This window comes from Calonectris borealis, chromosome 18, assembly GCF_964195595.1.
Source record: "Calonectris borealis chromosome 18, bCalBor7.hap1.2, whole genome shotgun sequence".
Lineage (NCBI taxonomy): Eukaryota > Metazoa > Chordata > Aves > Procellariiformes > Procellariidae > Calonectris > Calonectris borealis.
Genome location: NC_134329.1, coordinates 5,687,125 through 5,713,409, shown reverse-complemented (window position 1 = coordinate 5,713,409; position 26,285 = coordinate 5,687,125). Strand labels below are relative to the sequence as shown.

At 49.0% G+C, this 26,285-nt stretch overlaps 1 protein-coding gene across 2 annotated transcripts in view; it reads right to left on the bottom strand.

Moving 5' to 3' along the window:
• MN1 (MN1 proto-oncogene, transcriptional regulator) overlaps window positions 1-25,761 on the bottom strand; it is a 114,739-nt gene extending 88,978 nt beyond the window's left edge. For both annotated transcript variants that reach the window (XM_075167457.1, XM_075167458.1), the window contains exon 1: window positions 22,258-25,761. In XM_075167457.1, the coding sequence (XP_075023558.1) occupies window positions 22,258-25,696 (3,439 nt within the window). In that variant the 5' untranslated portion in view covers window positions 25,697-25,761. The remainder of the gene's footprint in view (window positions 1-22,257) is intronic.
• Window positions 25,762-26,285: the final 524 nt, after the last annotated feature.

Below are 26,285 nucleotides of genomic sequence, written 5' to 3'. Positions count from 1 at the left end.
CGTTTTTCATAAAATCCAAAGTGGAATTTTCTGCCTACACAGAAGTCATATGAAATTGTTCAATATGCCCTGATTTAAGTAAAACCAGTTCCTGGACACTGTCTAGTATTATTTCAGGACAGGCCAAAATTGAAGAAAGACGCTACTTAAATGTTCTGCATTAAATTGCCACCTTGACATTTAACAAGGAGCTAAGCCGATTAACGGTGACTAATGCCTGTCATTTCCCCACGCGGGATTGCCTCACAGACCTGCCCTCTCCCGCAGGCACCGCACAAGTGGCCACCACTGGTCCACGCTCCGAGAGCTCGCTGTCGGCCTCGGACAGCGTCAGACTGCCTTCGGTCGGTGTCCCGGGCTACCGGGTTTTATCGATCCCCATTTGTTTTTTCCCATTGTGACAGAAAATTTTAATGCGTGTTAAATACTGAAAAATGGCTCGAGCTGGCCTGAGCTTCGCTCTGTCGCTGCACCATCACCACCAGCTTGACTCTTCACCAAGAGACGGTGCCCGAAAGGGCCATCAACTTGAGCCGCCGATTCATTCTATAACCCATTGTATCATTTGAGTAAGTTTTGCTGCCACTCATTTCTTCTTGAGGACAGAGAGGTCAAAAGTACCAGTATCACCTTCAGCCTAATGCAAGTTCCAATGCACAGAGCAGGCCTCCAAAAATAGCACAAAAATGCCCACTCACACTGGCGAGGGAAGTGGGTGTATTAATGGAGTTTGTAAAGGCAATGAATAGATGGTGATTATGCACAGAGCGCAACAGAGGAGGAAACATGTAAATTCCAGCTTTCTCTTGTCAGATTTGTGCAAGAGCTTCTACATAATTGCCGGGGAAAAAATGACAACAATAAGTAGGATATTTAAGCCCTGCATATTATACACGGAAATCTCTATTTTCCTTAAATGAAGTGAAAACAGAATGAAAGAAGAAGATTCCCTTCAAAGAACTTTGTTTGTGGTCGCTTAGTTTCAGGAATGAGTACTTGTCAGCCAAGTGTGAAAAAGGGAATTTGTCTCTGAAATATTACCAGTCTCTTGTGAGGCAAATATCCAGCTCTTGGATACAGCTGGCCAAAGACTTTTATGTGTTTAGTCGCCTTGTTCCCAAAGAAGTCAAGAGGAGCCATGTCCTCATATCCCAAAGCCAGAGCTGCATCCAGCCTGACTGCCAGGGCCAGGGACCGAGGGTCCTCCGGCTGCCCACCCCTCAGCCCCTCCCTCCTCCTCCCAGTGCTGCCTCCGGCTCCTGGAGGTGCCTCTGCCCGATCTATAACTCACAATTACGAGAGATCATAATACCAAACTGCCACAGGCAAAGTCAATCTCTCCCAGGGGCCTCACACATCTGAGGCTCTTGCACACCAAGAAATGGTGATCATGTACATTAACGCTCTGGGTTAAACCACACGAGCTCAAGGATATTCATGAAAATACAACTGGCATTTACCAAAGGCTATCAATAAGCAAGAAGAAAGAGCATCCGGGATCTTTAGGTCTTTTATATCAGTTATTTATAGCATTACCTTGAAATACATGCCATTCCTCTTTAGGATACCTCCAACTGAAGTTCGGTGTCTCAGCAGTACCGGCTAATATGAACAGCCTCCCTAAAATCAAAAGTAGCTCAAACAATTTCACCGCTCACAGAGCAAGAGAAAAGCGAGAGCAGAGACCCCAGAGCAAAGCTGGGTCTCACCAGGGCACCTGCAGAGATGCGGTTCGGAGATGGACACCCCTCGGCCCGCCCTGTGCTGAGGAACACAGAAGGCAGAGGCATGACACTCCAGAAACAATGGTTTTCAAATCACGGTTTGCAAATTCGTAGTAATTCATGGAAAATTTCTGGAGAGTCTACGAAAAGTAACTTAAAAAAGTAGAATCACCAGGAAGCCTAAGTTTGTTAAAGAAGGGTCAAAATCTCTGCTGGAAAACATTTAAGTGTTTGCAAATCAGACTGATATCTGATGCTATCAACCCAAAATGCACTTTCTGGGTAAATTCTTGCTGGGCCTTTTCTGCTGTAGAAAAATCCCAAATTCTGGTATATCCAAAATTTTATCTTGGCTAGAAAAAAAGATGGAAACATTGTTGTTGTCTAATGGATTTGGCACATTCAGAAACATCCCATAAAGCAGCAAAAAGGTGTGGTGATTCAGCTGGGGGTCATAAATCTGATGGAGGAGCAGGGTTTGTTTGAACAGCATGTTTTAAAATTAAATCTATCTGAAGGAAAAGCAAAAAAAATCATCAGATAGAAGAAATACGCAGCCATGTGAAGGAGGAATGGCAGCAAAGGAAATCCACCTTAAAAAAAAACCCACACAAAGAAACCTAGCTTTCTTTGGTACGTCTGTAAGTGCCACTATTGGGATGAGAAAAATATAAGCTCATCTTTTTCTTCCAATTGTCACATCACTGTGGAGAGACTTCACAAAATTCTCAGAATAGCAACGAATCAGGAGCAAACAGCTGTTCAAGCAAGAAAGTCACGGGTAGACAGACTTTCACGGCTTCAACAAAAAATTAACTCTAAAGTTTCACAGGCCAGTAAATCAACAAAATGGGCCAGCACAACACAGGATGGACAGTCTCATCTTCAAACCCAAAGCTGAAATATGGGCCTGTGTTCCCTTTCTAGCCATATGCTCACGTGATTTATGACCTACAACAATTTCAATATCCCTGGAAAATGAAAAAATGGCAGACAATTAGTTCACCCCACTATGCTGGCAGCTGTGTGGGCTCTGCCCTACGGCACTTGGGGAGGGGATGCCCAGAAGCACCAGCTCCCCCGGCAAGGGCAGGGGCACTGGGCTGAGCAGCACCGAAGCACTGGCACACGGGAGCACAGCGTGTCCCTGGGGACCTCACTGCGGGCGGCTCTGCACAGAGCAGCCCACGAGAGACGGGAGTTCATTCCTGTCCCGTACGCAACTACAGCTGTTTGCAACAACTGCTATTATCCTGGTTTAGCTTTGGTCAGTGCAGAAGCACAGACCATCCTACTAGAAGGGCAGGTCCCTTCGATCGCCCGGCTCCTAGGAGAAACGTCTCCAGAGGCAGCGATGCTCTCTCCTGCTGCACCACTTTCCATGAGCCAAGTTAACAGGGAGGGGTGGAGGAAGGCAAGTTTAAAACAAATACTGCATGCACATAGCACTAAGCGAGAGGAGCACAGAGAAAGCAGGGAGCTCCTCGCCTCCCCCTGAGCCCCAGCCCCGCGGGGCGCAGCACAAGGGGCGACAGGCAGCGCACTCGTCCCCCTGCCCCAACAGCTCTCCATGCGGCAGGGCTCATCGGAGGGGAAGGCTGGTGCAAATGGCCTCATCCTTCCGGACACAGACAACACCATTCCTTAACTCACAGAAGTTGCAACAGAGAAATGTGCTGTGGCGCATTCATCACCCCTCTACAAAGCAGTTATGTAGCAGAGAATACTGTTGTGGGGGTGAGCTGATCAGGCAACAGCTAAATAACCTTCCCATGCACGTGGTCTGCAAGACCTTTACCGCTTACGGACACGTCCACAAAATCAGAAACAAAGCAGCAAGACCGAGACCCCTTTGTGAAAGGACTTTGTTTGCAAACACAACCCTGAAACTCATCGGGGTGACTGCCACCTCGTGCCCCCCACCCACCTTGCCCCTGCAGAGAGGACCGTTAGCTCAATGCATGCAAGTTCCACACAAACAACTTGCTACCAAAATAAAGCCAAATACAAAGAAGCTACCATGCGACAGCGTAAGGACTACCTTGTAATCTCCACCTGCAACTGTCCCAAGCAGGGCACTGTTTGCACTTTGAGCTCTGCCAAACCAGGCACGTCTTGGCTCTTCAGCACCCACTTCACTACCATAACACAAATGCAAAGAAGGCACCACCCAAACAGAGTCACACTGAGTCACACATCTCATTCACACAGGCGGGGCGAGATGCAGGTAGTACAGCTTGAGTCGTACAACCAAAACGCTCACCGAACCCCAGCTCTCACTTCGCCATCAGCCAGGGCTGCTGCAGGTGTAAACCACCGCACCACCCACACCGTAAAGCCTGTGAGAGACCGAGTCAATTGGCCCAACATCAAAACTGGTTATACTGAAGGCAGGGGCATTCAGACTGGTTTTTAAGCATCTTCTGAGTGGTAAACCCCGAGTGACGCCTCTACTCAAAAGCGTGTCTCCAAACAGCAACATCATGCCCTTCATGGATGAATGCTTTGTTTACTGGAAAACACACAGAGAAATACAGGTATCCATAACAGCATTGCAACAAATAATGCTATCCTCCATCCTTCTCAGAGGTTTGGATCCACGCGGCCTCATCCTCCAGCTGCACAGCTGCCAAGGCAGATGAAATGTTGGGCCTGCTGGGCTTAGATAAGAGGGCGAGTGAAATGACAGCAGGAGCACCCATCATCAATGCGACCGCAAGAATATATGCATGAACAGAGACTGAACTCAGCGTCTTAACGTACCCACCTTGCCTCCAGTGCTCCAGGTCTTCTTGCGCAGAAGGCAGCTGTGCTGAAAGAGTTAATCTCGCCTGGAACAAACATATCTCCAGTTTCTCAGAAAGTCAAAGGCTGCAGGAGCTGGGCTGCCTGCTCCCTGGCTGCCCTGCCTGCAGCCTGACCCCTGACATTTCCACTCTGCTTCTCCCTGGTATGGAAAACTTAACCGTACACAAACAAACAGGTTGGGAGGACAGATAAATGGAAGACAGAGGAGGAGAAAGGCAAGATTTCTCAGATTTCTTGTAATAGCCCTGATTAAATAATAGCAGCCACTACCAGACGTGGGTGAGGGGCTGGCGTTTATCAGTAAACCCTGAAGTTTACAGCAAGACATCTCCGTTTAATTAATCCTGAAAGGGCCCCTTCCCCCTTCTACATCCCAGGGAGGTTTTGAGGATCCGCGAGTTTAAAGATACAGCGAGTCCTTTTTAGCTCTTTTCCTCACAAAACACAAGGGCAGAAAGTGCCTGTTTACAACCACTGCCAGGATTCACAAACACTACGGCAAAGACTTCCATCACATGAAACCACGCAGGCATACCCCACTGAGAGAGTATCTTTGATTTAGTCGTACTTAACCCTCTGAAGCAATATACCCATCAAGTAATGCATTTTTACAACAACCTGCTGGAAGCATGCCCACACGTAATCATAACCAGATACGGGTCTGCAGATTTTACCTGGGCTTGGGGTCTCCTGCCATTCTTACAGAATATCTGTTTTCCAGGGGATAAATCTGCTCGGTGCTTGCCGCGCTTCTATTATCCCCCATTTTCATCCAGTTTTCCCATTGCCCTGGTGGCATCAACATCGCTCAGTGATGCAAGAGATTGCACATACACACGGAGCAAGACGATTGCAAACGCTCTTGCCCCTCGGCTTTCACTTTGCTCGGGGAGGCTTGGGGGAACCTTCCAAGGCACCTTCCATTTCTGGAGGCCCCCTGCCCTTTGATCCAAGGTGAACATCGTACTAGTGGAGAGCACCACAATTTAAGCCATTAGCCGTGAATTGCCACAAAGCTGGCATGTCCCTCCACACCTCAGCAGCAGTGGGAGAGGAGCTCCGCTTCCAGGGCGCCTTCATCCCATCGCCGCGCTCGGAGAGCCGCAATATGCCAACGAGCACCCATCACAGCAGCGACGGAAGGTCTTGTCCCTGGAAAGTGGACAGACCGTCGGTACACGTCATATAAACCAGAAAACAGCTTCCGGTGGAAGTGGCCTCGGTGAGCGCTTGCCAAGGTTTGAACCAGTCCTCCACAGACAGCAGGGCAGGGAGGGTCTGGCAGCAGAGCGCTTGGTCCCCGAGGTCAGACAGCCACCTTAAAAACCAGCCACCCACCCACGCGACCGACCTTCACGCCGCAGGGAGGGCATGCTGGCAGCCATGCCTCCTCCTCTCCCACACAGCCACCTCCTCGCCCAGGAGCTGGGCTGGAGCAGGGATGCTGAGCAGCAGAGCCGGCCGACAGAACGGCATCGCTAGCACAGCACCAGCCTACTCATTGTTCCAAATGGGTTTTAATTTTCACATAGAAATTTTAAAAGTTGGCCACGAGAGTTCACCCTTTCCTCTCTTCCTTTTCCTCAGTAACCTTAAAAATGAGTGTTAATGCTTATTTAATCACTTATCTCTCCCCATTTTCTTTTCCAACATTACTTTTCTAAAGCTTTCCCAGCTTCAGAGAACAGTGGTACACAAAATGGAAACACCTATTTTTTCACATTCTTTTTCTGGTAAAAGAATAGCATTATTTAATTTTCTAAACTCCCTTTTCCATTCTCTTTTTTTTTTTTTCCTCAAAAATTCTCTAAAGCTGAATAAACTGCTGGTAGAATTACAGAGATTTATTCTTTTTGTGTGGTATAAGTTGCAAAAACAGCAAATGAAAAAATGGAAGAAAATCTCTGAAATAATCATTTCTGGTGCAATCAAAAGCAAAAAGAAGGGGGGGGGGGGGAAGGGAAATTTGAAAGTCTAAGTTCAAATTGTAAGAGAAAGCTATATTTGACATCAGATTTATAAAATTCCCAGGAAAATAAAAAGTCAAAACCAGTTATTTTCTTGAAGATCTATATTCTTAAATACCTGTTTTCAACATAGTCTCTTTTTTAAAGAAGTACTGGGATGGAGGATGAACTGTGACGAACTGAAAAATGTCTCTGTCTACCCCAAAAAAATTCATTATGCAATGACAAGAGACAATCCAGTATATAATCAAAGACAGAATCCTGACATGTTCAAAGAGAAAATTATTGTAACAGGAGTGACTTTGAAGATGAGAAGTGGTTTTTTTGATGGAAACAATGGCCCTCAAGATTCTTCTGTAGCAACCAATGCTTAAATGCGCAACTGAGTATGCAGCGTGCCTGCCAGGTACACTTAGCACCAACACAAAAAAAAAAAAATTAAATAATAGTGACGCATAAGAAATTCATACCTAGAGTGGAATCAAGCAGCACTCTTTGAACGGTTAACCGTTCACACAGGGTAGCAAACGCTTCTAACGACAGGCACGCCTGTCCTAGGGCATGAAACAGCCAACGTGGAAGCCTGAGAGCCGCCCACAGTTTGGCTAGTTGTATTGCGTTTTTCTTCTCAGACACCGAGCTTTCAATTTCCTAACAATAAAATGTCTGCGTGAGACTTAGACACCCAGGGTTAGTATATCTTTTCCCCTGAAGAGCAGGGGAAGAGCCAGTTCTGCACAGTGTGTCCTGCCTGGCAGGTGACAATCGAGACCTCTGCGTCTGTGGCCCTGCCCTGCCAGGGCCGCAGGGTTCGTCTGGCCTGCAGAGCACTTCGAGTAACGAAGAGATACAGCACTGGGTGTAACGCTGTACACTACCCTGCACACGTTCAAGTGCCACAACTGAGAAAGCAGACTGTAAATATTCAGAAATGTTTGCCTTCCAGAGTTACTCTGAGCAATCAGTTTTGTGGGCTTTCTTTTTTATTTCATTTTACACAAAAACTCAAGAGCCAACGTCCCATTAATACAAAACTTGCAAGTTACGAAGAACTACACTGAAATATTTAAATTTTCCACATTTGCTTCCAGGGAATTGCTTATTTGGCTGTAAAAGTCAGGATTTGCAGTTTTCGCTGAAGTACTGTGATTCACAGAAAGTGAATCACAAAAGGGAAATTTTGTGACTGAATAAATAGCTATTATGTAACCCATCTAATGAGGAGCGTAGTATTTTTCTGTTCTTTGATAGGAAGACTATCAGAAGACGACTGGAAGTAGTCAAAGCCTCACTGACTATAAATACCCCTTTCAAAAACAGAGTTTGGATTAAGCTCAGTGTTAGTTCGGAGTAAGAGTCAGAAAGAAAACAAATGAATGCCAAGTCTCTTAAGTAAGGTATCAACCCAAATGCAAAGTCACAAACGTCTACGAGCCGGTAACTATTTGCTGGGGGAGCCTGAGACCACATCTTGAATAATGAACGGCAGAACCTGTTTCCTCGCCCGGCGGCGCAGGAAGCAGCGACCGGGCAGCGGCAGGCCCAGCGCTGGCACCGCGCAGGCGGCGGCGAAGGCACGGCTGCCGGGTGTCTGCCGAGGACCGGCCTTGCCCCGCGGCACACGCAGAGTTCCAACCTATCGAGTTTGAAAAAGACGCGTGGTTTTGAATGGATCACTGCTGTCTTCCCAAAAGGAAAAAGCGTGTCAGAACACGAGCTGCCTCTGCCCCAGCCCGCACCTCGCTGCCCGGCCCACGACACGCGCACAGGCGCGACCAGGCTCCTTCTGCCTGCCCGGGCACGAAGTCACCCAGGTGACAAGAGCGTAAGATGACTTTCAAGAGCATTCACTTGGCAGTTCCTCCCCAACTTTCCAAACAAACACAGGTGGACTACCACAAACACCGTCTCCTTCGGTATCTGACCGTGCTCACACAACGATTAGGGCAGCAGCAACACTTTCACTGCCTGCAGTCGGGCAGTTGTGCAGGAGCAGACCCTTTGAACACAGGCAGGGAAGCAACATATGGGTAAAAAAGCCATTAAAGCCCCAATGCAGGATACCCGCAATAGCCCGGCTAGGTTTTGGTTTCAACTAAGGTGCCCAAAAAATACACTTTCAGACAGCATTATGGAGAAGAGCTCCAGAGTACTTTTACAGGCATCAGAACTGCTTTGAGAAAATAAGGCCTTACGTTTTTCCTGTATTTCACATTTTGGGGGATACCCCAAGCACAGAGTCCCTTGAAGAGTAATTTGTCACAAAAATGATGCAAAAGGCTGCTCAGCGTTACTGTCAAAGTAATTTTTATTTTAAACATGGAGACTTTGAGTTGTATCAACTCCTATCCGTGTCTCCATCGTTACGAGTATTGCTTATACGTGGGAACCATTTTACTAATACTATGAAAACACCAAACGATTTATTTAATAAAAGCATTTCCCCCACTGCAACTCAGCAGTGAATAGCTGCTTAAAGCAGGAATCTTTCTATTAGCCCTATTCCTGCAGTACAGTTTTGTTCTCACCGTTATATTAAAACCCTTTTATTAAAAAGGAAACCGTTCAAAAGCATGAATACGTGCTTTGGTTTTCCACTGCCCGAGACTGGTTGGTTGTGACTACAGCACACTTGCTGGACAGGCTGTGATAACCCCCGTTCGCTCGCCTATCTCACGAATGCCTGCGCCCAGGGAAGGACCAGCATCACTCACCGCTACCGGAGCCGCTCCCGCTCATCAGGGAGAGCTGCCAGGAGGAGGGAAAAACACCTCGGCTCTCACACGCATGAGCTAACGACCCACGGCCGCACAGAGCCAGCGCCGGCCACACACCAGGGCCTGTTTGAGATGTAATTGCTCCAAAAGGAGAATAGCAAGGAGACACCAACACTGCAGACAGACAGAAGTCACCGTCAGCAACGTTAGGTCCAGCTGTGCACTGCGTCCCACGGGGACTAAGTCCCCCAGGGACATGCAGCTCTCGCCCCCCCGCCATGCCACCGGCCAAAAGCACCGCGGGACGTGCCCCACTGCCTGGCTTGGCGCCGGGGCAGCGGCAGCGCTCCTCCTGGTGCCGCGGGCCGTGCCGAGCGCCGGAGAACCGCCCCGAGCGGGTCCTCCGCAGCGTCCTCTGGCAAACCAAGTCTCGCTGGGGGCATCTCCACTTCAGTTTCACTGCCACCACAGAGGACTCCTTCTTTTTTTAATTAGGCAGTTATTTACTTTCTAGAGTAAAGGGACGTGTTAAAAATAACATCCGTGTGTTTTCGCAAGCAGCTGCGTGGTGCTGCCAGGTGACGCCGTGTTCAGGCTCACCACCGCTGCTCCCGGTATGCAACAACGAACCTGCGCCGGGCTGGCGCTGGCAGAGGCCACGACGCGGCTGCACAACCCTGGGCTTGGCCGTTCTCCCTTTGGGAGTATTTCTGGCAAAAACGACCTGGTAAGTGACATATTCGTGCCTCCATCGCGTGGTGGCCACAGGCCGAGTAGCGGAGCCAGTAAGAGCACAGCTGGCACGCACACCACATACCACCCAATTGGAAAGCACAAATCCAGATGTGAAATCAGACAGGTATACCCTGCGAAGGGATGGAGAGTCAAGTTGTGACGCTGACCTTTGAACCCAACACCTATTTTCCCATGAAGTACCCAGATAGCCCACAGCAGTCGTTCCAGTGAGATTTAACTAAAGGGGGGGAAGCACTGAGGATAAAGACAGATCAATTTTGCTCTAAAATTTTAAATGAAACACTCCTGTTTGGGAAAGAATTTCATTAAGGTGAAAATATAACACCCATTTAGGAAGAATGTGCTATTAATTCTTAGCAGTGTATGTGGAAGGGAAAATTGCATTTTTATCTAAATGTTTTTTTCTGCATAACCCATTTACAGTATTCTTTTACAGCTCAGTAATGGGAACTTTTCACATTTCTATTTGGGCCCGACCACTGTGGAAGGCAGGAGCAGCCTTCAGGAACATTTCAAATACAACCCCTTAAAACAGATTCCAAGAGAAGCTCCACAAAAAGGAGGAGAAAGGCAAGTACAGCACATCTTAAAAGACGGTAGGAAAAGGAAAGGAAAAAACCCCTCCATCTTAAAAGATGTAAGCCAAATTTTTGAGGGCGAGAAGAAAAAGCATGTGTTTTTAGGTTTTTTTTCCTAAGAGACAAGAAAAGGTTTGGTCTTCCACCTCTTCTTCGTTGCGTGAAGCAGGAACAGCTCCTCTTCAATGTAGAAACAGTCCCAAATGCATGCAAAGAGCAAAACGGTGCTGCATTATCACTTCGAAAAACTGCACAGGGATATTCTGAGCTATAACAGTTACTATTACATACAATGAAAAAAAATGTAGGCTATGAAAAACTATTTTTATCATCATAAACAAATGCTCATTTCTCACTACAAATAGTTTCATACCATTTGAAACTGAATATAATCTAAACAATCATTTCAAACAATTGACACTATGATCCAAGTTTGCCTGATATATTGCCATCAGGCAGTAAGAATAAAGTCAAGTAAAAGCAAAAGCAGACTCAGAACTGACTGAACCATGTCTTACCAGGTCTGCTTAATCTAGTACAAATAAAGGCAAACATAAAATTCAAAGTTTTTAAAATTCTAAATTTTATCATCAAATATCTCAAACTCAAGTAAACACAAACCAAAATAGTATACTGGCCTTGCGTTTAATAAACAAGTCAGCTGATTCTCCAAATAACGTAGCAGGGCTCACAAAAGAAGTTAAAGCTGTATATTTTCTAAGCATTGTTCATCTGACATTCTTCACCTCTTTTTTTTTTCCTGTGTTGGCTTTTATTAGCTTACTTCTGAAAATTAGTAGAACAAAAAATTTTATCTTTCAAAACAGATGTTTAAAAGTGCAGCAGTTATGGAAATACGGTTGGACAATGAATAGTTTTTACTCCCTTTACCTAGCCGTACTCGTCACTGCAAAGCAGTAATTACAGGAGTCTACTTCTGTTTTAAGTTTTACAGTAAGTTCTTTCCAAATTTAAGGCCAGCAACGAACCCTTCATTATGCTTAATAGGTAGACATAAAAACGTAATTGTATCACAATCTCTCCAACTGCATGTTTCTCCAGCTCCTGAAGCTCACACTTGTCTGATGCACGGAAGAGATTTTGAATGTATTCTTATCTGTAACCGAAATATTTCAGCATCATTGGTATAAAGCACTCTAGAAAAAGCTACATGAAATACAGGAGCATTTGGGTAATTATTTGGAGTAAAACTTCATTGCTTTGTTAAAAAACCCACATTTCCAAAGCGGCGTTTGTCAGCCCATGGCTGCCAGACTCCCACACCACACCAGCAGCCAGGCATTCAGCTGCATGTTCGGAAGCCCTGGCAGGGCCTGGACCACGGCAACCTCCCCCGGGAACCCGGAGCACCCAGGAGCCCTACAGCTGCAAGCAGCAAATTCTGCTCTGCAATTCCCGTGAGCACCTCAGCTAAAGTAAGTAAAATCAGGATGCAGTACACTAACTGATTCATCTACAGGACAAATCACTTTATCACGTAATATATAATACTACTTTGCATGCACAAAGTTTAAAAGATAAATAAATAACTGAGGCTACCCCCGAGCTCCCTGTAGCTTTTCCTGTGACAATTGCCCCAGCACCCCAGGGCAGTTCTAGAGCCATCTCAATTCATACCCATTTTGCAGACAGTACAACAAATTAACAATGGTTAAATGAAACTTCCCACTGATGGCAAATAATAATAACAAAAAAGAACCAGAATGAAGAAATCTTTTGCTCTCTCTTTTTGTGATGATCTGCCTATCTCAAAATAGCTAGTATGAGATTTTAATTATATTTGAAACAGTCCTATTTTTGCCTCTGCCTCTAGAACGATGGCGTGGTAAAAACAGCACAGGGACTTGGGATGCTAGCTGTTTCTCCCAGCATAAAAAGAACAGCATGTGCCTATATTTAGAGGTAGAGAAGGGAACTACAGCATCCAGGAAAAAAAAAAAACAACCCACAACATACTGATTTTATCTTTACAAAAGCACTTGTGTTTTTGGTTTGTTTAAATCAAGAATGTGTTGCAAGTGTTTGACCCTATATCCAGCAACAATAAAATCTGTTCCATCATAAAATACCAGCTGCTTTGCACTTTGAATGATAATACTATTTTTAAAGTGTTTCAGAATTATTGTCTCATAGATTGTGGTAATTTTTATTACGATTACTGGGGAACTCCTTTTTTTTTTTTTCTAGAATACAAACAATAGGCACATTTATTATTTTCCTCCTTATAAAACTGTATTTGGGCTGAAATTTGGGCTACTCTTCAGACTAAGCAAAAAAAGTTTTTCAGCCTAACATTTTGGCACTAATAAAAATTAACAAAACAAGTGGGTGAAATCAAAAATACCTGTAACATTAAATGCAAAAAGTTATCTGCCTGCCTTACACGTCTAAGGGATATCCTGTTTCTAGCAATAGTACATCAGTACCACTCTAGGTTTAAGTCATACCGGAGTGCTGTGACGTACCGGATAGCTCAAACCTCGAGGTCAGGTCCTGGTGGGGGAGGATCCTCCCCTCCCCTTGCACAGAGGAGAGGAGAAGCCCACCCGTGGTGATGCTTCCATCCCCAGGCGTCTGGAGGAGGTGAAAGCTCACATTGCATCAAACTCCTTCCACATCAGTTTGGTTTCTTTTCCTGTTGCTCAGACTGAGAAATTAATTCAGAAATTTGCACACACACTGGAAAAGAAGTGCCATAACTCTTTTTTTTGTGTTTTTCCACTGGGGAGGGCAGTACGGCTGCACCGTCCCCAACAAATGCACCGAAGGAACAAGTGATCGACGCAGAAATGAGATTACGAGTGGGACAAGAGGCTCTCAGCTCTTCCTTCCGCCTTTCCATGCACTGCCTACATGTACTTCCTAACCACCGCAGCCAGATCCCCGGTCGCACGCTCCATCGCGGCACTGTTCGGTCCCAGCGCGCCAGCCTCCGTTGGGCACCCAAGTGCTCAGACTCGTCCCCAGGGTCTCTCCAACTCTGCCAGCACGGGACCCCGCGTGCGCCCCATCCTCTGCCAAAGCCCTGGCGGCACCACGGTCATTCAGCCACGCAGCTGCCGGTTTACCGGGGACTGGCCAGTCAGTCCCGGGCTCGCCAGTCCCTGCTAAACCGGCAGCTGCGTGGCTGAATGACGTTTGTTTTATCTCATGTGGACTGTAAGTCTTTAGTACTGGGAACGTCTCCCAGGTTTCTAAAGCACCGTGTCAATTTATGGTGCAATAAATATGATCTTAAATAATAAAAACAATAATAGAGTCGGACCTGAATCCGGACTCCACCACAATCTAAATCAAACATAAACCCAAGTATCCATAAGTGCAATGGTAATGACTTGACCGACTGTGCCATCTAGCCAGGAGACGGGAACACTCAGGCAGACGTTCCCTCTCCGCCTGTTTTCATCCGACAGACAACCGGAGCATCACCTCCAGCAGTGGATGGGAGGGAACGCTCAGTCCCGGTCCCTGGGGACCCAGCCCTGCTTGCAATGCATTCGCATCTGAGTCTCTTAGACATCCTTCAACTACAGCATTCCCTGCTTCCCGTGACTTCTCTTATGCACAACCAAAAGGCTTTAAAATGTCATTATGGAGGAAGATTATACCCACACCCCCCCAAAAAAAAATTAGAAGATTCTTCTAGGAAAGAGATCCTAAAACTGTGACCGGGTAATAATCCCAGTCCAGCCTTCATTTCCTATGTTAATAGATCAATTTACATCTTTCTAGCAAAATGGTTTCAGGCTACATTTAAGGGGAAAAAAAAAAAAAAAAAGTAATGTGTTTCTTCTTAAACTGCATTTTGGGAGAGGATTAAGAGGAGGAAGGAAGGATATGACTGTTTCCAGGGGTTTTCAGTCTATTTGCCTTACAGAGCGAATTAATATTCTCAATTTTAAATCAGGAGTATACTCTTAATTAGGGTATGAAATGTTTTAAAATTTTCTTCACTTTACAAACGGCTGCTTTTTCAATTAACTGTGCTTCCTCAGCCTCAGGATGATCTTTCTATTAGCAATACAAATGCTTTCTAATATTTTGTGAATACTAACTCACAAAATTAATTAAATGCAGATTTAACTCTAAAAACATAAATTTTACCACTAAAAAACGCTGTCTCACAACTACTGACTGATTACAGGCTTTTCTGTGATCAAGAGTATCAAGTCCTAAAGGCCCAGCGGTCAGAATTGAAGGTATGAGAGTTAAAAGAAAACAAGCTAGCAACTCAGTTTCCTCATCTCGTTTTTTAAATGCTCCGAACAGAGGGGAAAAGAAAAAAAGAAAAGGTAAATCTCCAAAAGTTCAAGCAAGCTGGCCATCCGAGCGAGGCCGCAGCGCCGTCCCTAACACAACACTGCAGTAAAGAACTAGCGTAGCCCTTCAGCGCGCACACACGTTGTTTGTGTTTAAACTCAAATAAACTGTATTTATTTTAATGTAAAAAATGTATGAAAGCAGCACTTAAACATAGCCAGATTTCTGCTTACGAAACCAAAAAAAGCTTTAGACAAATCTTAAAAGCTAATAAAAATTTAGACAGCACAGTGTCATGCACTGCATTTTTACGTTAAAATACTAAACAGACACAAATAGATTTCCTAAAATTGAAAACAAACAGACACAAACTGCGCAACTAAAGACTCCCAGCAGAAATTAAGCATGCAGACGAGAAACTGTTCATTCTAAGGAGCTTCCCGTGACTGATACACATGTGCATCTCGGGGAGTGAAAGCGTAAGATGCGATAAAACACTTACTGTCTAATAGGGGCAAGACAAAACTTGGGAAAACTCTATTTAAAAATGCCATCATGCATCAGACCCAATCCTATAGGAAAGGGATGCACCCTAGGTTTGAGCCAGGTGTCTCGAAAGGCCACAAGCCCAGAACACACGGTTGCTGAACACAAATACTCTTGTATTGATAACGCTTGTACCGTTACAAAAAATGACTCAGGTACAGGGGAGAAGACTACTAGAAAAACAGTAACCACAATATTTTTTGCATCAGTATATAGATAAAAAGTGCAACACTAAGAATACACATTTCTGGATCATCAAGTCTTACAACTTATTACATCAACTAAGGAAAATGCATTCCCCGCATACATACGCTTTTGTCATTTGCCAGGAGATGAGCAGAACATGAAGACTTAGAAGAGGGGGTGTTGGGAGGGGAGACGGGAAGAAGGGGTGCTGAGGAGGGGAGTAGCAAAGCAACATCATCTAAGATGTTCTCTTTGAAGTATTAAGAAAGTCAGCTTGTAAAAATTAATGGATTAGACCTCCAGCTGTTCAATTCTCAGCTTTAAATTTAAAAGCTATTTGACTTCGGAACATTGGCACATAATCCATAAAATATATTTAAATTTGTAAAAAAAAAAAAATTTGCATTAAAAAAAGTCACTAATAATTTGTAATGTTTTAGCTGCACTAACACAGAAGTGTTTTGCAAAGGAAAAGCAGCTAACTACAAAGAATATCAGTATTTTTACATAAGCTAGCCATGTTATCATTATGTGCAAAACTGTGTCTATCTACAGAATAGCAAAAATTCAGATTTACATTTTAAAAGTTGAGAAATCTAACCAAGATCAGGAAAGTCAGGGCGGACCTTGAATTTCCTGGAAGATTCCACAGCTTCACCTATTTAATTTCCATAGGGTCCCCTGCCCCAAGAACTGATGCTGAGGAAGTGCACAAGCAAGCCATGTTCTAAATATACCTCATTAATGGAAGCTCTCTCTTTTAAAAATGCCCCTCAAATAAACTAAACAAGAATAATTCTGTATTTAATAAAAACCAACACATCAATCTTAAAAATCTCCTGCAAACTATAAGCATGTATTTACAGATGCAAACTCTGTTCTTTTCAAGGGCTTCAATTTTTCAATGGAAAAACCAGAACAGTTTGACAGAAAGCCGGCTGCTGGCTGGAGCAGTGGCCACGACGGACAGGCAGGTATCCGGCGCCTGACGCACGCTATCCATGCTGTGCGCATATGAAGCACTCCAGCGTGAAACACATTAAAGACGATATATTCTATGCTAGTGACAAAACAGGAAAGGATCCCACTAACCACAATTTGACCGGTCTCTTTTGATACTCTCAATGTGCTCTAGGAATTATGTAATTAAACCGTTTACGATATTTCAGTAAATTTAGCATTAAAAAAGTGTGTGTTAGGCCACCAGAAGATTAGTTTTAGAGCTGGCTTTACACCCTCTGTGGATACTCTACTCATACTGCTATTTAATAGAAATACACAAGAAACCACAGACTAAAAATGCACAGTAATTTGTCTACTACTAAAATTTTATATGGCCACATAAAGACATTTTGCTGTACCAAAACCTCTCCTTGGTACAGAACATTGCAGAAGCTGGGAGTCAGCTGTTACAAATAAAAGCAGCCTATATACTTTTAGGTTAGACTTTTGTTTAATGCCTTATCCTTTGGTCTATACAAGTAACAACAAACTGTATCTGTAGGTATTGCCGATTAATATCTCTTTTTAGCAAAAACTTATTTGCAGTTTTATGGCAGAGCATTCCACCAGGTCATTGGTAAAAAAACAGGTATTGCACATTAAAAATTAAGAGCAGACATGGTGTAATACATCACAGAACAGAATAAATCTATGCTCTCATCTAAGCTCATATACAAATATTAAGTCTAATCCATTTCCTTTTACATCATATGTAAAGATCTGAAACACATTCACACACCATTTTCAAGAACTATATTCCCCAAAGTCTGTCTCACGCACTCACCCACACGAAGCGTGTACAAAACAACCCAGTTAAAACCAACCTCACAACTAAACATGCCGTTATAAAATAACAAACTTTAGTAAAAGAAAGCAGCACGACGCAAACCAAATTTGTGATCTGCATTAATTCAAATACAGCTAGACTGTTCACTAAAATGAGCAGAACAAGTAAATCTGAAGACCAAAAATTGATAGATAGATAGATGGATGGATGTAAAGGCAAACAGTGGTTACAGCAGTTACTGAAATGCCAATAAATTCACACACTTTCTGCATTAAATATCTTAATGCATTACAGCAGCAATAGCAAGTAATATTGAAAACTCTGCCCCTTGCCTTCTCTAATATTTTCCATAAAGGTCTACAAACACTCTGCAAAATGTTTATAAAACAAAGGAAAACATTTCTAAACAGAACCATTTTCTAGTAGAAAATATTAAAAATGATAGCCAGTCAAAGTAAACAACAGAGTATTGCTGTCATTCACATGAAGCCAAGCCAAGCAGGGGCAACCTCTCAATATTTTTTTTTTTTTAACAGGTCAGAAGAGTTTAAAAGATCATATTAAACCCAAATCTAACACACACTGAACTCTCTCCTACGATATGCAACGGGAGTATTCTTTCCTCATAAATCTACATGCTAATCCAGATCATTTATTAAAGATGTGTATTTCATATCTGTGGAGTATATCGTAACTTCCTGGCACAGGTAATAGCATTTTTTCACTAACTGTTAAAATTCCTTGTGTAAGTTTAAACAGCCCTTCCAAGCAAACAAAGCAGCATCGGGAATCACAGATCCATCGCTGCAAAGTGCGCTGAGCTTCGTCAGTGAACTCATTTCCAACAACCCTTACTACAGCACAAACCCATTCCAAATCACATATTGCTTTCAATGACATTTAAGTGTTTGAAATACCTCACAAGAGGTCTGACAAACTCAGTCTGAAAGCCTCTACAAGAATTTAGCAGTATTTAAAATAAAAGCACGCAGCAGAACATACTAGGAAGAGAAAGAAAACAAAGGCTCCTACCGCATCTGGACTAAATTTGACCTTTGTTAATGTATTTGGTAGTAATTGACAAACGTCACATACTGCTCGGTCAAGAGTTTTGGCCTGCTGGCTCATTCAAATGATAGGTTCAGTGTTACGATGAAATATTAACAAAACCTCAAAGACGAAAACTAACTGTGCTGCACTGCACGTGCCCATCAGCTCGGACGGATGAGCCCAGCGGCCACTGAGCAACTGAACATATTTTTTCCAATCAACACCTGCATGGTTCTACGTTACGTATTGATGTCTTCACCTGACATCTGCAGTATGGGACCTTCAAAATTTCAATTAAAAACTAAAAACAAAAGCCCACCAGAACTTAATTACTAGGTTTCTAGGGAATACTAATCAACATTTCACTGAATGGAAAATTGTTCTGGTTCAGTCAAACCAGGCAAAGCAAAACCCCATTAAACTGGCCCAGTGTTTTTAAGTGAATTTGATCTGGTTATTCTTTGTTAGCTAGAGCTGAGGTGTTGGAAGTCAACACGACCTTCCCTAGACTCAGTATTATTATCTTTCACCCCCAGCTCTCGCTGCATGGCAGAGGAAAACATGAAATTTTAGAAAGCATTTTGGGGGAAAAAAACAAGCTATCAGCCACTTCACATAAAACATGTTAGTACAAGAAATGATGTACCAGAGAAAACTCCTTACGGAAAGTCACATTTCAGCAAAGAGATGTCCAGCCAGCATTAATAATGATATATTCAGAAACAAAATGTGAACACATGCACAGAACTTGCTAAAGGCTATCACTAAATGATGTAGGTGTGTACATGGTACACGGGCACCTGCAGCACAGGTGTCTGAAATAACATTAACTGCTCCCATCTACCTTTGAAACTCACAGCTCACACAGATTGCTAGATATTAGCAAATCATTTTAATGCCATTACGAGAAAAAAGAGATGAGCTATAAGGAATCTGAAGCCATTAAAACAACTCAAACAAGTTGTTTCCCCAGTAATCCAGGCATTAACGGAGTATTTGAACAGTTCCCGATTCTGCTGCGTTTCGGGGAGCCTGTCCATTCCAAAGCTGCCCCTCCACGGCCGGCAGCGAAGCCGGAGCCTTGGCTCCCTGGCACGCTCGCTCCGCGACGCGGGAAAGCGGACGCCGAACCCAGCGCTCCGCCGAGGGGGAACATGCCACCGACACTCGCCGTCCCCTCCTCCGCCCTGCCCAGAGCCTGCGGAGCAGCCTGTGCAGACTGCAGCCATGCCACAATAGGAATAAATCACCGAACGCCTTCCCTCCCATCACGGCAGGTGTAATTAAGCAGCCCACCAACAATGCCTATGTGTTGGTGAGGGAACTTGGGTCTATCGACTAATCTCGCTCTTAATAATATTCCACACTGCTACGAAATGGTGAACACTCCCCCAGCACAGTATTAAGCACATTTAGGAACTGCTTGAAATTTGGAGGAGTGCTGTCTGAAACTGCGCGTTCACCCTGCACGCACACACCGGGAAACTGCTGGAACAAATACCACGGATGCAAATCCCAGTCGACTAAAAACGTTTACAATCTCCATCACTGGATAAATAAAGCCTTTTCTTAAACACAGGTTCAAACACTCGGGGGTATGGCAATGTAAAGTTAAATTATGTCTACTAACCAAGGAGAACAGCCTGTTTTGTCTCACCTATTGTATCTTTATCATTTCCAACAACAGTTGGAGTAAATTCTCCGCTGGTCTATATGAATTTCCTCATCCGAAGAACCAGCCCATTCAAATCCCTCAAGTGACTAAAGTGTGAAACAAAACGCATGCCTCTATGCATTGTTGTAAAACTGGTTTGCTGTTTTATGTTAAGCCTCCGAAATACTAAAACATATCCTTATATAGGAACACTGATTAAATGGTTTTCCTTCCAAGTGATGAACTGTTTTAACAGCAACATTGTGGTTATCGCGACCAGAAAGCAATTACTTATTTCACTAGATGTTACTAAGAATAGTGGCGATCAAAGTGAACGTAGGAGTGCTGTTAAACACGTTAAAGAAAGCATCGCTCCATATGACACATATACACAAAATATACGTAATTTTAAGCCAAATTACACTTTTAATAAATGTGCTGTTCAGGATTATTTTTTTTTAAATCCATGAAATTAAGACCTATGGGATAAGTTACTCTTTTAAAATCTATTTCTAAATACTGCACTGTGTGTAGATCTGCATATCTGTATGAAGTGTGTGTGTGTGCGTGAGAGTGCACACATAACGGGCAGGGGGGTGTTGTTAGAGAACGTATATATGTGTTCGAGTCTGCCAAGGTAGAAGTGACAGGAACTGTGATTTGTGCTAACTAGCTATTGATCCAGTCAGATCTAGATGTTGTGTACAAGAAACAATAAAAGAGAAGGGGCCAGGAAGGATGCTGTGTGCAACTCCATTTAAAAATGGAAAAGAAGGGCCCCAAACAAACCAATTTATGTCCTTGCCTGGGTGAAGCATGGAGAATGCTGATGGGCTTCCTAGAGTCTGCTGTGCATGCTAAACACTCCTGCTTGAAACGAGAGTCTCCAGCGCTGGGCATTAAACACGAACAAAGAGACAAACCGTGGGGGCTAGGATTCACGCTTCAGAAAGCCAAAGCTGGAAAGCCAACCAGAACTGGGGGTAGGAAATTGCCCAGTTTTCAAACCAGCTCCCTTTTGATTTTCGCAACACCCTTCTCAGCAAAATTACTAAACGCAGAGGACTGTAAAAAGTCAGTCTGTACAACCAGATGTAATGAAAACAATTTCAAACTACACTAGCGGTACCAAAACATCAACTTTCCTAGGCATGAATAATAAGTTTATATTGCGTAAATTATGCACGGGTACTTATAACACATCAAAAAATTCCCTGCGTGCATTCATACAGCAGGTACACGCACGTGCATCTATTGTAATACTCGCACATACGGTCAGGCGGCTTAGAAAATAGGCTTTGATAAGATAAAATAGAAACCAATTGAATCTATAATCATCTTTCTCTTAAACAGCTTTTATAATAGAGAGCTTTCCATTAAAATATTTTTTTCCTGAGCCTGGGGAATTATGATGCCCTCTGGACACGGGGAAGGATCAAAAATGACAACTAATGTCGAAATTAAACATCTGTCAACTAAGCAACTTCTATACCAGCAGACCCAGAGCCTTATTTTAAATTGCCTTTCTATTAAAGAAAAAAAAATGTTAAGAGCCTTTCAGTTCAGTTTCGCATTGCTAGTAGGCTCTTAATGCAAGCAGGGAAATACCTGGAATTGGAGACACAGCACCACTAACAAATTCTGTTAGTGAGCTGTTTTCACGGTTTAGGAAGATCTCTGTAACAGTTTGGGGGAAATGGCTGGAAGGCTCGGCTGGCACGGGGCTCTGCAGGAGCCCCCTCCTCAGCACCCCATGCCCAGCGGGGCTCTGCGGGAGCCCCCTCCTCAGCACCCCACTCCTGCAGCCCCCCTCCACGGCACCCCAGGCCCAGGAGCACGGCTGGGGCTCCGCTGGGAGCCTCGCGCCAGCCCAGGCTGCCGCAGCCCTTGGCGACCGCTCCCTAGGAGGCACGATGGGGATGGCAGCAGAGACCACCGCGGGGCCGGCCGTCACCCGGGGCCGGCCAGGCAGCAGGCGCTTCGTCCCTGCTGCTGGCCACCCCAGCAGAGCCACCTGGCATCCCGCAGCCCCAGCCCAGCACAGGAAGGTGCCCAGCACCCACCATGGTCCCTGCCAGGGGTGGAGCGGCTCTGGGGCTGGCGTGTGCCCGGCGTCCCGGGGCCAGAGCCTCGCCACCTCCCCTTCTCCGAGGAGCCCACCGCCCCCCCTTGGGCCGGCACCCGCGCAGGACAACCGATACCTTCTTTGCTGGGGTTTGTGGGCTTGGGCTTCTCCCAGGGCGCCATGGGCTTGTCCTCCTCCTGCCCCTCCATCAGGGCCTTCTCTCCGGGCAGGTACCAGGTGGAGTTGTGCTCTGCCATCAGGGAGTCCAGGTCAATGGTGCTCATGGCGCCCTTGACGCCCTCCGAGCAGCAGCTGCCCAGGTCGCTGTCCCCGTTCTGCCCTGCGCACTCCCCCTTCTTGCTCTTCAGCCCCAAGGGCTGGTCTTCCGAGATGCTGAACTGCTGCCGCTGGAGCTGGATCTGCGCCTGCAGGATCTCCAGGGGGTGGATCTCGTCCTGGGCCGAGGTGCTTGTGGGGGTCCGCACCTGCTCCATGCCTGGCGTGCCAGGGTGGGCGCCTGCCGTGGTGCTGAGCCCGTAGCTGTCAGGGGTCGAGGTAGACGTACTGAGGAGGCCGAGAGCCAGGGGCTTCTGTCCATTGAGAAGTGCGTGCTCCCCGCGGGGCAGCTTGGGCGAGCCACCCAGCAGCGGGCTGCGGGTGGGCTTGGAGACGGCGTTGTCAGAGCTGGAGGACACCTCGTCCTCATTGCCGTAGCTGGTGCTGACCTCGTCAGGAAAGTCCACGTGCGGGGAGCTGCCGTCCGACTTGGTCACACTCTGGATGCCGCTGTCCAGGGAGGACATCAGGTCAGGCTGCTCCCCCAGCAGCAGCTCGCCACCCTTGCCCCAGGAGGGCGAGGTCAGGGGCTTGTCGTGGGGGGTACCCCCACCGCGCTCCGTGCCCGCAGTCCCCGGCGGCCCCCCCGCCGCCGCTGGCACTGCCGGCTGCCCCGGGCTGACACCAGCCCCACCGCCCTCCGCGGCCGAGAACTTCTCGAAGAAGGTGCCGGGGCTGACGTGCCCACTGTCCCGTTTCCGGCGGCCCCGCCCCCGCCCGCCGCCCGCCTTCCCCTCACCACTGGCCGCTGGCTCCAGCGCGTACCCAGGCGAGAGGCTGCTCTCGGCAGGCAGCAGTGGGGCAGTGCCCGCCACCTTGCCTGCACCACCCCCGCCTGCCGGCGGCCCTGCCGGGAAGTAGTCCGGGGCGGTGGGCGGCGGTGGGTCGGGCTCGGCTTGGCTGAGCTTACGCTTGGCCTCAGCTGGGCTCTTCTTGTTGAAGGTGACATTGAGGTTGGGGGCGCCCAGGCTGGCGATCATGTTCTGGCAGGCAGTGGAGAGGGCGGCCAGGCAGCTCTGCCCAAAGACGTTGTCCTTGCTGGCCGGCTTGCTGAAGGAGCCCAGCGACAGGGCGCCCAGCTTGCTGGCAGCAGGCCGTGGTGGTGGCGGTGGGGGGAACTCAGGTGGGGGTGGCGGGTAGGCACCCGGCGAGGCGCTGAGGGCAGGCGCGGCCCCATGGGCCGCTGGTTGTCGTGCCGCTGCCGCGAAGGGGAAGCCGGGCTGGGCGGCAAAGTCGGCAGGGCCGCGGCGCTCAGTGGGGGCGCTGGGCAGCGCCACGCCGCCGCCCGGTGACTGCAGCTGTGAGAGGCCGCCCATGGCGGGCGCAAAGGGCGGGTGGACGCCGGGCGAGGGCAGGGCCTGTGCCGGCCCCTCGCCCGCCATCCGCAGCGGCTCCTGCAGCCCCAGCCCGCCAGCACCTGGTCGGAAGAGCACGGCGGCACCGCCCGGCTGCAGGCCCAGCTCATGGGGGGCCGCCTCAGCCGGCAGCCCTGGCGCCGCCATGCGCCGTGGCAGCAGCTCCCCGGGCGGCGGTGGCCCTGCGAACCAGGCGCTGTCGGGGGCCAGGTGCGGCGCCGGCGGGTCAAAGCTGCGGCCGCCGCTGCCGGCCTCCCGCTCGAAGGCAGGTGGGGGCAGGCCGCCAGGCGGGCCCACCTCGCCATGGTGTCCCAGCTGCTGCAGGCTGGGCGGCCGCAGGCGCTGCTGGCTGCGTGAGGCCATCTGCTTCATCACCAGGGCCGCATTCTGGCGCTGTGCCAGCGCCGGGTGCTCGGGGCCGCCATGCGGCAGCGGACCCCCAAAGGCCTCGGGTGCTGGCGGGGTGAACTCGCCCGGCAGGCCGGGATAGGCCGTTGGGGAGAGGTGGCTCTCCATGGTGGGGCCGTGCATACCACTGCCCCAGGAAGCACAGCGCTCAACGCCAGGGTTGCCGGGGAAGTCGAACCGTGGCCTCTTGGCGACGCTCACGTAGGGGGCATCGAAGTGCTGCAGTCTTTGATTTGGTGGCTGTTGCGGAGGAGGGTGCTGCATATTAAACACGGGGTCGGTGTAGGGATGCATATTCCTGTTCTCCAGTCTGTGAATAGGGTATTCAAACTGTGCATGCTGGTTCTGCATTATGGGCCCATTGTCCTGCAAGTTGGGGTTGGGAGCGTTGGCTTCTGTTTGCTGTTGCCTAGGAATGGCTGGCGGGCAGGAGTTCTGTCTGGCCAGCAAGCCCGGCGGCTGCTGCGGCGGCTGCGGCGGTGGCGGCTGCTGCTGCTGCATCAGCGGGTGCCTGGCGCTGGCCCCCGGCTCCAGGCTGGCGGACATCTTCCGCGCCCCCCCGAACCGCTCGAAGAAGACGCCGTGCTGCTGAGGCGGGTGCGCCTTGGCCACGGTCATGGCCGGCGCCCGGGGCAGGGCAGGCGCCCCCGCGAAGCTGCCGCCCGCCGGCACCTGCCGCCCGCCGCCGTAGTGCGGCAGCGGCCCCTCGGGCTCCGACGGGGAGAAGACGGGCAGCTCGAAGTGGCCGGCGGAGCCGTCGCCGGGGTAATTGTATTCCAGCGAGTCCACACCGCCCTGCGCGGGGAGCCGCCGCTGCTCCAGGCCGTGGGGCTCGGAGGAGCCGGCCGCCGGCAGCCCGTGGAAGGAGGCGGCGCGGTTGGGGGACTGGTCGAGGGGCAGGCAGGGCGCCGGCACGGCGTGGCTGGAGGCGCCGGCGCTGTGGTGCTGGAAGTCGGGCAGGTTCCCGGGGCGCTGCTGCCCGAAGCCCTCGCCGCCCTGGCTCTCGGCCATGTGCTCGTAGCCGTCGGCGAACGCCGTCTGCCCGCCCAGCGCGCCGCTGTAGCCCAGGAGCCGGCCGCCGTGCACGCAGGAGGCGCCGGGGTCGGGCCCGAAGTTGCCGCCGAAGTGCGGGGGGTGCTGGTGGGGGTGGTGGGCGCCGCCGTGGCCGCTGTGCGGCTGCTGCCCGCCGAAGAAGCCGTGCACCGGCGGCTGCATGCCGCCGCCGTGCAGCTCGGCGGGGCCGCGGCCCGGGAAGCCGTAGGCGTCTCCAGCCAGACTCATGTTCATACCCAGGAGGGGCGGCTCGCCCAGCGCGCCCAGGGCCGGGTCCACCGCCGCCGCCGCCGGGCCGCCGCCGGGGAAGGCCGGCGCCTTGAAGTGCGCGCTCATGCTCAGTCCGGGCTGGCCGAAGCCCCGCTCCGCCTGCCCGCCGCTCCGGCTGCTGCTCTGCGGCTCGAACTGCTCCAGCCCGAACATCCTGCGCGGCTCCTCAGAAGGGCATGGCCGCTCCGCGCCGCTCCGCCGTCCCGGCCGCCGCTCGGCCGCCCCGCTCACATCCTGCCGCGCCGCCGCGCCGCTTGCACCGGCCGCCCGCCCGCGCTCACCCCGGCGGCTCGCCGCTCGCTGCCGCCCGGCGCCGGCCGCGCTGCGCTGCCCGAGAGCCGACGGGGCGGCGTGCCGCCGCTCATAGGCTCCGGCGCCCAGGAGCTGCGCGCCGCATCGCCGGCCCGCCGTGCGCTGCCCGCGGCTCGCAGGGCTCCGGCGGCGGCAGCGGAGCCGGGGCGGGCAGCGGGGCCGGCGCTGCGTGCGGGCGCTGGAGGGCTGCGCCGCGCTCCCCTGCGCGCTCCCTCGCTCTCACCCGGCGCTGGCGGAGCAGCAACAAGTTTTGCATTTCAGCGATGAATTTCAGCCATCGGGGCTGCGCCAATGAGCGCCGCGCGGCCCGGGGCGGGGCTCGCCGTTAAGGTGGCTCCGCCGCGCCGCCCGGCCCCGCCCGCCCCGCCGCTCGGCTGGGCTGGGCTGGGCTGGGCTGGGCTGGGTTCGGCTCGGCCCGCTTCCCGTGGCC